The sequence below is a fragment of the Schistosoma mansoni genome (genome assembly GCF_000237925.1).
Source record: "Schistosoma mansoni, WGS project CABG00000000 data, supercontig 0194, strain Puerto Rico, whole genome shotgun sequence".
Taxonomy (NCBI): Eukaryota; Metazoa; Platyhelminthes; class Trematoda; order Strigeidida; family Schistosomatidae; genus Schistosoma; species Schistosoma mansoni.
Window position 1 is genome coordinate 373,789 of NW_017386072.1, and position 12,827 is coordinate 386,615.

The 12,827-nt window shown below is 33.8% G+C and overlaps 1 protein-coding gene across 1 annotated transcript in view; it reads right to left on the reverse strand.

The window, feature by feature from the left end:
• Positions 1-2,134: 2,134 nt before the first annotated feature.
• Smp_137750 (calbindin-32, putative) overlaps positions 2,135-12,827 on the reverse strand; it is a gene marked incomplete at both ends in the record, with an annotated part of 44,556 nt that continues 33,863 nt past the window's right edge. Inside the window, 5 exons of the mRNA XM_018794043.1 lie at positions 2,135-2,218; positions 4,926-4,982; positions 7,499-7,544; positions 9,621-9,676; positions 12,357-12,440. Of these exons, the coding sequence (XP_018647109.1) occupies positions 2,135-2,218; positions 4,926-4,982; positions 7,499-7,544; positions 9,621-9,676; positions 12,357-12,440 (327 nt within the window). The remainder of the gene's footprint in view (positions 2,219-4,925; positions 4,983-7,498; positions 7,545-9,620; positions 9,677-12,356; positions 12,441-12,827) is intronic.

Sequence of the window (12,827 nt, forward strand, 5' to 3'; positions counted from 1 at the left end):
AGCTCAGTGGTCTATCGGTTAAGGGCTTCGGCTCGAGACTGGTAGGTCCTGGGTTCGAATCTCGCGAGAGCGGGTTCGTGGATGCGCACTGTTGAGGAGTCCCATAATAGGACGAAACGGCCGTCCAGTGCTTCCAGGTTTTCCATGGTGGTCTAGCTTCAATTGACTCACGCTTTCAACTATAATAAATACTAAATCTCCATATAACCCCTTCTATAATTTATTTATTTATTTGAACATATAAATATTGGTACAAGGGAGGGGCACTAGATATATATGCGCCGCACAAATCTTATTTGATTTGTGTGAGGGTTGTGTTACTACTCAAGTGCCCAAACTAAACCAGGTGGTTTCCTTAAGGGGGCCACACCCGGAGCTTTCTATCTAAAGGTCTAATCCACAAGGCAGTGGAGGAAATGCAGTATCATGGTAGTCAGTGACCAACGATTGATTCATATGCCATTTGTTCCCTCAGGATACTGGAGCTCATGTGTACCATTAGTTTGGAATCAAAGTTTTCCAACTCCCCTAGGTGAATTTCCCGTGTCCACCAACCCGGTTAAAGCACCGCACTATCGCTTTTCATCCTCTCAATTTCGTAAACAACAGTAATGTCATGAGAATGCACTGAGTAGGATTTCCCTGACAGAGGCTATATACGCGTGTCCATGTGAGAGCATTTGGAGAGGGAGAGCGGACTCTATGCACTCTCGGCCATACCAAGGGCATTTCGGGGAAAAAAGAGAACATAATATGAAATATCCAAAGTCAAATAAACAACTCAAGGATAGATTTAACTGATTTTGTATTGATTGTTTAAATCTTCTTAATTAATATTTAAGATTGCAATTGATCAATCCCTTTTATATGTATATATGTACATCCTGTTTGCATTGCTTCGATATTACTTTAGAATATAAGTATTTTAAACGGAGATGGATAGTGGCTAGCAGAGGAATTCATGATTTTTGGATTAGTTCGCTAGTTACCATGAGATCTTTGCTTATAAACGATAATCGTTTTTTTATTTTAGGAATAATGTTACATAAGAATGTTGGAATAAATATCAGCTTTGTAAAAAATTAACAAATCCATGGATTACACTGAGTCTTAGATACAAGATTTCTTATCTTTTAAATTTGTTTGATTGAAATTAGAATTTCAAAAGCTTATAACCTTAACTTGTCTTGAGTTTAAAAAGAAAGGTAACTCAATATTATAGATAATGGTATTATACTGCTTTATTGATATGTGCGATAATTTAGTAAGATGAAAGATTAAAAGTATCTGAGTCATTTCATAGTTTTCAATAATTGTCTAATTAAAATCAATTCATCCAGTGGAGCAGAAGCCGCAGCAGCAGTAGGTCTCAATATACACAAAGGGAAAAGCAAGATTCTCCTATACAATGCAACATGCACCAATCGAATTACACTTGACAGAGAAGCTTTGGAGGATGTGGAAACCTTTACATATCTGGGTAGCATCATTGATAAACACGGTGGATTTGATGCAGATGTGAAGACACTGATCAACAATGCAAGAACAACATAATTACAACTGAAAAATATCTGGAACTCAGAACAATTGTCAACCAACACAAAGATCAGAATCTTCAATACAAGTGTCAAGACAGTTCTACTGTATGGGGCGGAGACTTGGAGAACTACAAAATACATCATCCATAAGATAAAAGTTTTTAATAACAGTTGTCTACGTAAAGTACTTCGGATCCGTTGGCCAAACACTATCAGCAACATTCTATTGCCGGAGAGAACAAACTAGATTCCATCCAGTGGAGGAAGAAATCAGGAAGAAGCAGTGAAAGTGGATAGGACACACATTGAGGACATCACCCAACTGCATCACAAGACAAGCTCCCAAATAGAACCCTGAAGGCCAAAGGAGAAGAGGAAGACCGAAGAACACATTACGCCGAGAAATGGAGAATGACATGAGAAGAATGAACAACAACTGGATAGAACTAGAAAGGAAGGTCCAGGACAGAGTGAGTTGGAGAATGCTGGTCGGAGACCTATGCTCATAAACATCTCCACTTTGTATTCATTCATATAAGAAACAAAGTGTATGTATATATTTAATATACACATATCTAGAATCAATTAATTTATTACTATCTACTTACTTCTTGTGCTAATTCTAACAAATCTTTAAGAAATCCTGATAATTCTTCATCTTCTATTGTACCATTTGCATCCTAATGTAATAAAATATGAACTATTATGAAATTTATTATTTATAAAAAAACTATTATATATTTAAATTCATTTGGTGTTGTTTACTTGTATCTTCCTATTGTTATATTGGACTGCAATTGATCAGTTTCTTGTTAGCATATAGGCATCCTGTGCGGACTGTCTCGATATTACCTGAAGTCATAAGCTTTATAAGCGAAGATGGATTCCACTGCTAGTATTATATATTTATTCTATTTTGTATATAAAAATCACCTATTGATATATGTTGATAAATATCATAAACAAAGTAAAGTAATTGCTTAGATCGACTTATGAACTCAACTGTGAAAATATTACAATTTTCATAAATGTCAATACTGATAATAATCATGTACTCACTAATGACTAGTTTTATGATAGATTTCTTGGAGTTCTAGTGAGAAACCGTGACCAGTGTAGTCCAGTTCGTGTCGGATGAGGAACAGTTATTCACTGAAGACAATGGATGAAAGATTGTGCAAGATCATAGATCGATTAAAGTTAGACATTAACACTATTGGTTAAAGGCTCAATGGTCTATGGGTTAGGCGTTAACGCATAAGAGTCCCACGTGGGGGTCATGAATGCTTACTCTTGTGGAGTTCCATACTAGAACGAAACGGCCGTCCAGTGCTTCGAAATTTTCAATGATGGTCTAACTTACATCAACTAATGAATTCAACTGTGAAAATACCATAATCTCCACCAATTTTCATCCTGTTAATTGCTTTACTTAGTAAAAATAAAACTTACTTATACTATACTAAGTATCATCATATATAATTTATTAATATACAAGAAACAAATGATATTCAAATGAACTAACAAGTATGAAGATATTACTTAGATTATGTTTAATTAAATATAATCATTCTTAACGAATTATCCACTTCAGATTAGATTTGTATTAAGAAATGTTTTTATAATTAGAAGGGGTTTTGTGGAGATTAACAGTAACACTGTTGGATTCCGAATCAGTGGTCTATCGGCTAAGTGCTTGCACGCGAGAATGATCGGTCCTGGGTTCGAATCTTGTGAGGTGGGATCGTGGATGCGCGCTGCTGAGGAGTCCCACAATAGCACGAAATGGCCGTCCAATAGGACGATTTAAGCCGTCCAGTTCTTCCAGGTTTTCCATGGTGGTCTAGCTTCAATGGATTCATGATTTCAACTATGAAAATATTTTTATGTTTAATTTAACTACAATCCTATAAATTGAGTGTAAATACCAATGAATGCTAGTTCATTGGTTTACAGGTTAAACGTTAATAAAGAGTCACGGATGGGTACCGATAACGAGTATCATAATGGGACGAGGCGGGCGTCCAGTGCTTTTTTGTTTTAAATGGTGCTCCAAAACTAATCAGTTCATGATTTCAATGTAAATGAATCTTGTAGAATGAGAATAACACAATAAAGTTGGTTATGATACTACTAAAATAATAAACGATATTATCAGTTAGTTAAAGGTAGTCGTTATAAAGCTTTGTATTCACGTTTCGTGCCTTCTGGTACTTGTTAAGAAGTTGTTTCTGCAGTATTTGTAGTTTCATCTCTCACCAAGACTTTCAAGATTACTAATAAAAAACAATATGATTTTATGATTTAAGAAAACTTTACAAAATCTAATATCAGATGACAAATTCACTGAGTAATAAAATTGTTTGGACATTCATTCCATACTCAGCTGTAAATAGAAGGGATCTCATAAAAGATTAAACCTTAAGATATTCATATCTGTTAATTATCAGAGCGATTATGTAGTTGAGATCATGAGTCAATTGAAGCTAGATCACCATGGAAAACCGGGAAGCACTGGACGGCCATTTGGTCCTAGAATGGGACTCCTCAGCAGTGACGCATGATCTCAACTATATAAAATTAATAAAATCTCCACAAAACCTCTTCTGAGAGTGATTATGTGTTGAGAAATTGTATAAAAATGATCAACAATGACATTATCATATATGAACTTTCGTCTAAATTAGAGCGAATAGTTTCACAGTATTTGGGGACCAAGTTGATGTAAGGCATTAAATAAGAAGAATATATACATGTAAAATCTCAGCGAATGAATTTGAAGTAAATCCAACCTTTTGCCTGGTAACCTAGTCCAAGCTTTTTAATGACATTATCATTAAGTTAGTAATCATAAGCCATGATTATCTAAATCCATTAATAACAACCATCTCAATGTAACAATATTATTCTCCATTTCTTATGAACTCAAATTAAAACAATGATCGTCACTAGTTAAAGAACGGTGGATTCGATGACTAAAATTAACAACAAACCCTTATCTAATAATGACTAGCGTTGAAGGATTTAATTTCTAGCGAGAATCCATGATAAATAGAGTTTAACAATGTCTAGAGTAAAACAAACGTCACCGACAACATTGAATAATTGTTACTCTATTTCATGAATAGATTAATGCTTGGAATGTTGACTGTTTGATTCCAACTTACTATTTCAAATTTATAATGTTTACCATGATATCTTTAATTTAAATTATAATTTAAAATTGTTAACAGGGTACAATACTCAGAGTATGTACATATACCAATAAGAGACTGACTGATTGCAGTCCTAAATATCAATGAGAAGATTTAAACAAATTATACTAAGGGTTCAGGAGGGTTCATAGAATATCACAGTTTAATTAAATGAATAAAATATTTTACTTACTAAATCATAAAGTGAAAATGCTCGATCAATATCAGCTGATGTAATTTTTGAAGCATTCTATAACAAAAAATAAATGTGAAGTAATTGGTCTCTTTGATGAATTTCGATAGTATTATGAAGATTATGAGGACTATTACTTACTTATTTCCTTACGCATGTTACCCCTCGTGGAGGAGCATAGGCCGCACACCAGCATTCTCCAACTAACTCTGTCCTGGGAGATCCTTTCCAGTTGTTTCCAGTTGTTATTCATCCTTTTCATATCTGCTTCTATTTTCCGGTGTAATGTGTTATTTGGCCTTCCACTTCTCCGCTTCCCTTCCGGATTCCAAGTTGAGGATTGCCTCGTGATGCAGTTTGGTGATTTCCTTAATGTATGTCCCGTCCACTTCCAACGCCTTTTCCTAATTTCCTCTTCAGCTGGAAGTTGGTTTGTGCTCTCCCATAAAACGCTTTTGCTGATAGTATCCGACCAGTGAATGTTGAGTATTTTGCGTAAACAACTGTTTATAAATACTTGTACCTTCTTGACAATGGATGTAGTAGTTCTTCACGTTTCAGCTCCGTACGGTAGGACTGTCTTGACGTTCGTATTGAAGATTTTCACTTTGAAGTTGGTTGGCAGTTGTTTTGAGTTGCATATGTTCTTCAATTGTAGGAATGCGGTCCTTGCTTTGCCAATCCTCGCCTTTACATCTGCACATGATCCTCCTTGTTCATCAGCGATGCTTCCAAGATACGTGAATTTTTCCACCTCTTCCAGAGTTTCTCCATCAAGTGTGATTGTTTGGTGTTCTCCGTGTTGTAATTAGGACTTTGTGGTATATATATTAGCATAATACATTTCGAACAATTTGAACACATATACTTATTAAGAACATTTATATCTGAGGAATAAAAGGACAACTAGACTAGAAACGAAGTATAAGAGGAAACAAGGATAATAAAGAAAATAATTTGAAACCTCATCACATCTGGATAATAAGTTAACATTACCAGGGTAGGTTTAATGTGAGAACAAATTGTTTTTATATACACAAAGGGGGTTTGAATTTTTGTATGGCTAAGGCTTCAATAAACCTTAGTATACGCCCTTTTACATTTTTGTGCAACACCGCAAATGCCGTGTGAAGATCAATCTTATAACCTGTTTCAACTATGTGTTTGGCAATATAGGATAATGGATGTTTATCATCATACAATTCAATGTTATTTACAGGTTGATTAACAGTTAAAGCTTTGCTTACTGTTCTTCTGCTAATAAGTTATATGACTAAATAATATTCCAACTAATTCCGCCTGTAGCTCCTCTGAAGGATACTGCCGGTCCCAAGGGTGGATAAAAGAAGAGGGTTGGGCACGGGGTTAGCGACTCCATCCCTTAGAAAACTAACTCACTAAAAAAACGCTAAGCAGAAAAAATTATTCAATATTCCAACTGATTTAACAGTGTAGTATTAGTAATGTAGTGTGTACTACTTATATCAACCTAAGTAGTATATAACCATAGTCAGGTATAGAATATCTGACAGTAAAAGATTGAGAAGATCGAGATGGAAAGAACGGGAACAAAAAGTAATTAGTATCGAAATACAGGAACAACAAAGTCTATGACAATTCATGGACATTTTACAAATGAAGTATTGGAGTATGATTTTTTTATTTCATAAAGTCACTCTGTAATTTTATGCTAAATACGGTCGCTTGTCTTTAGTTATGTTCGCATTCACTACAGTAGTACTAGTAGTAGTATACTTTGAATACTTTGAATAAGTAATATATTAATTCTATTATTTTAATTATCAGAAGGGGTTTTGTGGAGATTTTTAGTATTTTCATAGTTGAAACCCCTTCTGATAATTAATATAATCATATGCTCACTAGTGACTGACCGAGAAGTACACCCAGGAGTTCTAGTGAGAAGCAGTGACCAGTGGAGTTCAAACCACGTCCGTTGTGAGATAGGAACTCACTGAAGACTATTGGTGAACGGTTGCTCAACTTTGTGGATTGATAGAAGTTAGACATTAACACCGGTTGGATGCCAGCCGGCTCAGTGGTCTATCGGTTAAGGGCTCTGGATCGAGACTGGTAGGTCCTGGGTTCGAATCTCACGAGTGCGGGTGCACACTACTGAGGAGTCTCATAATAGGACGAAACGGCCGTCCAGTGTTTCCAGGTTTTCCATGGTGGTCTAGCTTCAATTGACTCACGCTTTCAACTATGAAAATTCTATTACTCTTTATATTAAAAAAAAAAGAATTATATACTTATTATACTACTTATAAATCCTTTATATTAACATGAAAGAAATTTCTATATGTTTATTCAACAATTTAAATAGATTAAAATTATAATTTATCATTTATTCGTTATACTACTCATTTCATCTTAGTTACTATATCGGCTTATGTCAATATGAAGTTAATTTTATTGAAATGACCATCATTTAATGATCAATAAGTAGTCTATTTAAATAAATCAAAAAAAACAAAAACAAAAACAAAACAAAAACAAACGTATCTTGATTTACATTAGTATTAAGATATATCATTAGAATTTATTGACATTACCTTAAAAATTGGTCTACATAAATAGTTCTCCTTAACAGGAAGTAATCTGAAAGAGTTAGAATGATGGAGAATATAAGTTAATAAATCATAAATAAACATTGTCAGTCTTAATGACATCTTGATACATATTGTGGTAAGTAGGAAAGTATACTCTACTTAATAATAATAATAAGAAATTATAATTAGGGTAAGCTTCTACATGAATCATCTACGTGAGCTAGTAAGTACTGTAGTGTAATCTACTTATATCCATATAAGTAGTGTATGGTAATGGTCAGACATAGAATGTATTTTGGCAGAAGATCGATAAGGAACGAACAGGAATAAAGCGCAATCGGTACAAAAATGCATGAACAATAATAATCAGAGAAGACAGATTGATATTTGCAGAAGGAACAATCAAGATTGAGACAATTGATTGTTCGAGTCTAATAGCTTAATGACGTAGTTGTAAGTTGATCACTAGAGTTCAATAGGTAGTTTTTTTTATCCGAAAAAATACAACTCATTACTTTCTTCATTCAAGGTATACCTGTAGTATCAGTTCAGATGTTAAGCCCATATACTTTATTCTAGCTACTGGCCAAGCTAATTCACCTTTACATTATGAGTCATATTTTGATCTTGTTCATCATTCGCTTATTAACTTTGAGCACTTTTTATATGAGCGTATATTTGTGCATACTTCGTATATTATTCATCGCATGTCTATCATTCATTTTTGTTTGACTATAAATTTTGATTAACGCTTGCTTGAAATGAGTTGACTTCCCCGCCATCTCCAATACTCATTATTTTCGCTTCGCTCTCGAGTTGGCTTACCAGCCATCTCCAATGCATCTTATTTATGCTTCGCTCGCTAACATTTCCTCATGTGCTAACAGCTTTCTGGCCTTCATTATTTGTCAATAAAAATGTAGTTGCCGCTTCCCTTTGCCCTCTGATATTATGCACCGTTAAGACTTGTATTATAACGGTTATCAAGGTGAACTATTAACGAAGCACAGCACTACATATTGATAATCCCGACATTTGAACACGTAACATATTTGGCGATCCCGACCTGCGAACACACAACATACCCTTTTTTTAGTTCGTAATAATTAAAGAATACATACTGATAAAACTAAGTCTATTATTTCACTACAAAAGGAATGATACTACTTAGAAGAGGTAAGATTATATATTTTCAAACGATATGATTTATAAATTGTTTTCACTGAATTCCTGTATCATTGGTTGTCAGTAATATCAAATGAAAGGTGAAAATAAAGTTGGTAAACAAAATTTAGATTATTATTATTATTATAAGAGACAAGATTATTGACGTAATACAGACCATAGACCTACCAATCTTATAAGCATAGGTTTGACTTTTATCAAATAGTTTATCGAAAGGTATGATAACTACAATGTTATCTGAGTCTCAGAACAGTAAATGTTACATAACAACCGTAAACTTTGTACTAAATATTTTGTTAGCTAGAATTCTATAATAAATGATTGTTTATATTATTGTTTAAGGCTTTCGTTTACTAGAAGGTTGCTTTATATGTTTAGTTTCCGTAGTAGAATAAAATGGCATTAATATTACCATTTTATGAAGAAAAAGAAAGTTGTTCGTGACGAAAATATTGATTACTTCTTGATAGAATTGATGTTATTTTGAAAAAAAAAATGTTTAGCCATCGTATGGTGTGTGTTACTGATGTCGATAGATATAAGTAGTATATAACATAAATCACAAGTCAAATGTCTAAAGGTAAAAGTTTAAGAAAATTGAAGAATGATTGGTGTGGAAACAAAAGAACAATCAAGTCTGAGACCATTAACTGATATATGCAAAAGGAACAGTCAAGTTTGAGACAACTGATTAACAATTTGCAAATGAATTAATTATTGTATAATTCTCAGATTTTACTAAAACGTTCTGTAATTCTGTGTCCGAGTACATTCGATTGTCCCCATTTGTATTCTTATTCACTAAGTTTTCACCTGTATGTACCTTTCTGTATTTCTAAATGCTATTTATGCAATCTCATCAGGAGTTCATTAAGTCAGATCATTATTATTATATATCTATATTCCATAAGATTTAATATTTAATTGAAACAAAACTTACCGTGCCATCTCACTGAGTTGAAGTTTACCATCTTTATTTTGATCGAATAACTGAAGCTTTACAAAAGATGAAATGAAAAGATTAATAAACAACTTCAGGACAATTTGAAACAAACAAACCCTTTCTACAATTATTAAACAATTATGAAGATTTCTATAATGTTTCATGTGTCATCATGTTAGAGTGTTTTGTCTAAGTTTTTTATAATCGATCACCTTGATAACCACTAGCATATAAATCTCCAATCGTATTTGAATTCACAAGGCAATAAGAAGAAGTGATTATAGTTTACATGTGGATTGTACAAACAACAAAGATACAATCATATCGAGAGAATTGGAGCACAGGCTAATATGTCTAAGAGCAAGCGAATACAAAAGTGAATTTATAGTCAAATCGAATAATGGTGTAGCGAGTCAAGGCAAAGTTTATTATTAGTAGGATTCCAGTACATATATACATGAAGAAGAGAATGATTGATCGAGTAATATCAAAACGATTAACATTTAAGCTCGAGAGTGATATATGTGTAAGCTGTTATATGTGATCAAGAGTATACCGTCTATACTGACATGATAATGATGATAAAAATACGAAGAAATAGACAAATTTTGTTATTGTTTGAATAACATTGTTTGTCAAATATGTTAATAAAAGGGTATGACAAAAATTAACCGTAATCAAAATTAATCGTAGGAGTGTAGCCACTTTTTGTCTTGATCATGTATAAATGTTATTTTCTATTTTATGATGTGATGTGGTCTCATTGGTTTGCATATAAATCTAGTATGTTTGAAATATATGATTTCATATCACGGAGGCTGGGATTGGTGTTCCGGATTCAATAGGCAGGGTTAGTAAGTTAGAAATATCGATAAGGACTCCAGACTGTTCGTACAGGTTTGTGCGTCATTGGTCCAGTCGACAGTTCACTATTCTCTAAGTGATGATATCATTACGTTATATATTAATAGGTCACAAAGCGACAAGTTATAACACTTTTTAGTGGTTTGCTTATGTTGTAAATGTCAAGACGTAGTTCCATGTCTCAGTATGTTTAGTTAGTTAGATCTATGAGTGAACATTTTTAATTTTTTATCGATTGAATAATGTAAACTTAATCTGAGTTAATTTTATTAGCATTCGATGTTGTTTATCAATTTGTTGGATAATTCAATTAATCAGAAAACATGATTTTCAAAAAAACATTATACCTTAGTGATCTAATTGAAGCCTAAATTTAGAGATTAAATGATGAATTTTTAATTTATTTCAGCTAATTCATATGTTTTATATAGTTGAGATCATGAATCAATTGAAGCTAGACCACCAGGGAAAACCTGGAAGCACTGGACGGCCATTTCGCCCGATTGTGGGACTCCTCAGCAGTGTGCATCCACGATCCTTCCTCGCGAGATTCCAACCCAGGACCTATCAGTCTCGCACGCGAGCACCTAACCGATAGACCATTGAACCGGCATCCAACTCTGGTAATGTCTAACCTCAACCAATCCATCCAGTGCTTCCAGGTTTTCCATGGTGGTCTAACTTCAATTGACTCATGTTCTCAACTCTATAAAATTACTAACATCTCCACAAAACCCCCTTCTGATAATTCATATGTGATTACCCTTGTATGTTTTGTAATTGGAAAATCCTTTCAAACTTTTAGATCATTTGATGAAGGCTTTTTATTCTAATAGTCAAAATGTTTGAATTCAATACGTCTGTGATGACTATACAATGTTCGTGAAATTAATTGTTCGATTTTTTAACTGAAGACTGTTGGTACAGAGCATGAAGTTGTAACCTTTGATCGTTTGTTTGATTATGAGTGTGCATTATTGACTGGTCTCATAACAAAGGTACATGAGAACTATCATACTCTGTGATTTTCAATAGTTGATATCAGTTCCTGATTAAAACTAATTTCTACTTGAACAGTCTTCACAAACTATGTATTATTAGTTCTTTATTTATTTATTTGAACACATAAACATTGGTACTAGTAGGAACCAAATATATATGCAACTCACGAATCATTTGATTAGTGTGAGGGCTGGAATACTGTCCGGCTGCCAAAACCGAAGCAGATGGTCTTTTTAGGGAGCCATACCTCAAGTCCTTAATCTAGAGGTCTAATCCATAAGGCAGCGGAACAACGTTAGGAGATGCAGTTGCATGGTGGTCGGTGACGAACAACAGGTTCATACACCATTTGTTCCTTCAGAATCCTGGAGCCCACGTGCACGATTGTTTTGAAATCAGGGTTATCCAACTCCTTTAGTTGGATCCTCCATATCCACCAACCTAGTTAAAGCGTCGAACATTTGGTTTTCATTCTCTCAATTTCGTAAAATACACCCCTATCATGAGAAAGTAGTTAGTTCTAATTACCTCTAAAAGATGTGATTTGTATGATTTGATATTTAGACAATAACACCATTTGATACCGGTACAGTGGTCTAGTGGTTAAGTGCTCGTGCGCGAAACTGATAGGTCCTTAATTCGAATTTCGCGAGGTGGGATCGTGGATGCGCACTACTGAGGAGTCCCACAATAAGACGATTTGGCCGTCAAGCAGTGCTTCCAGGTTTTCCATGGTGGTTTAGTTTCAATTGATTCATGATCTCAACTATCAAGATTTACATATTTGTACTTTAATTTTACATTCATTTCATATAAAAGATGTATTTTTTTAACAGAAAATATCAAGCAATAGAAAAAAGAACTTACAATGGATGAAGTATACTCGATTAACTTGGCTTCTTCAATATTAGTTTCCGGTTTTGCTTCTTTCAGTAAGTGTAGAAGGAATGACTGTAGAATATAAAACCAGTATTTATTACAGGTTAAATAGAATTTTACTTTTAAGTGAATATGGAATCATTCTCAGTATAATATATAATAAATCTAATGAATTAAGTACACTATTATTCAAGCGTTAAAATATATCACTCGCATTTCCTTCAAAGTAGTCGCCGTTACTTATCATATTTTTTTATCTGCTCTGGGTAGTCTTCTTTTGTTCTGTTGTTTATACAGTTTTTGTTTTCAGAACTGATCCAAGAATGTGAAGGAATATCATTCGGATAAGTCTAGCAAGTTAGAAGTATGATCAAATAAGCCGATAGAATTAACGGTTAAAAACGAGAAGATTCTTAATGAAAAATAGGCTGACGCACTGTAACAGTGCATTAGACGCTC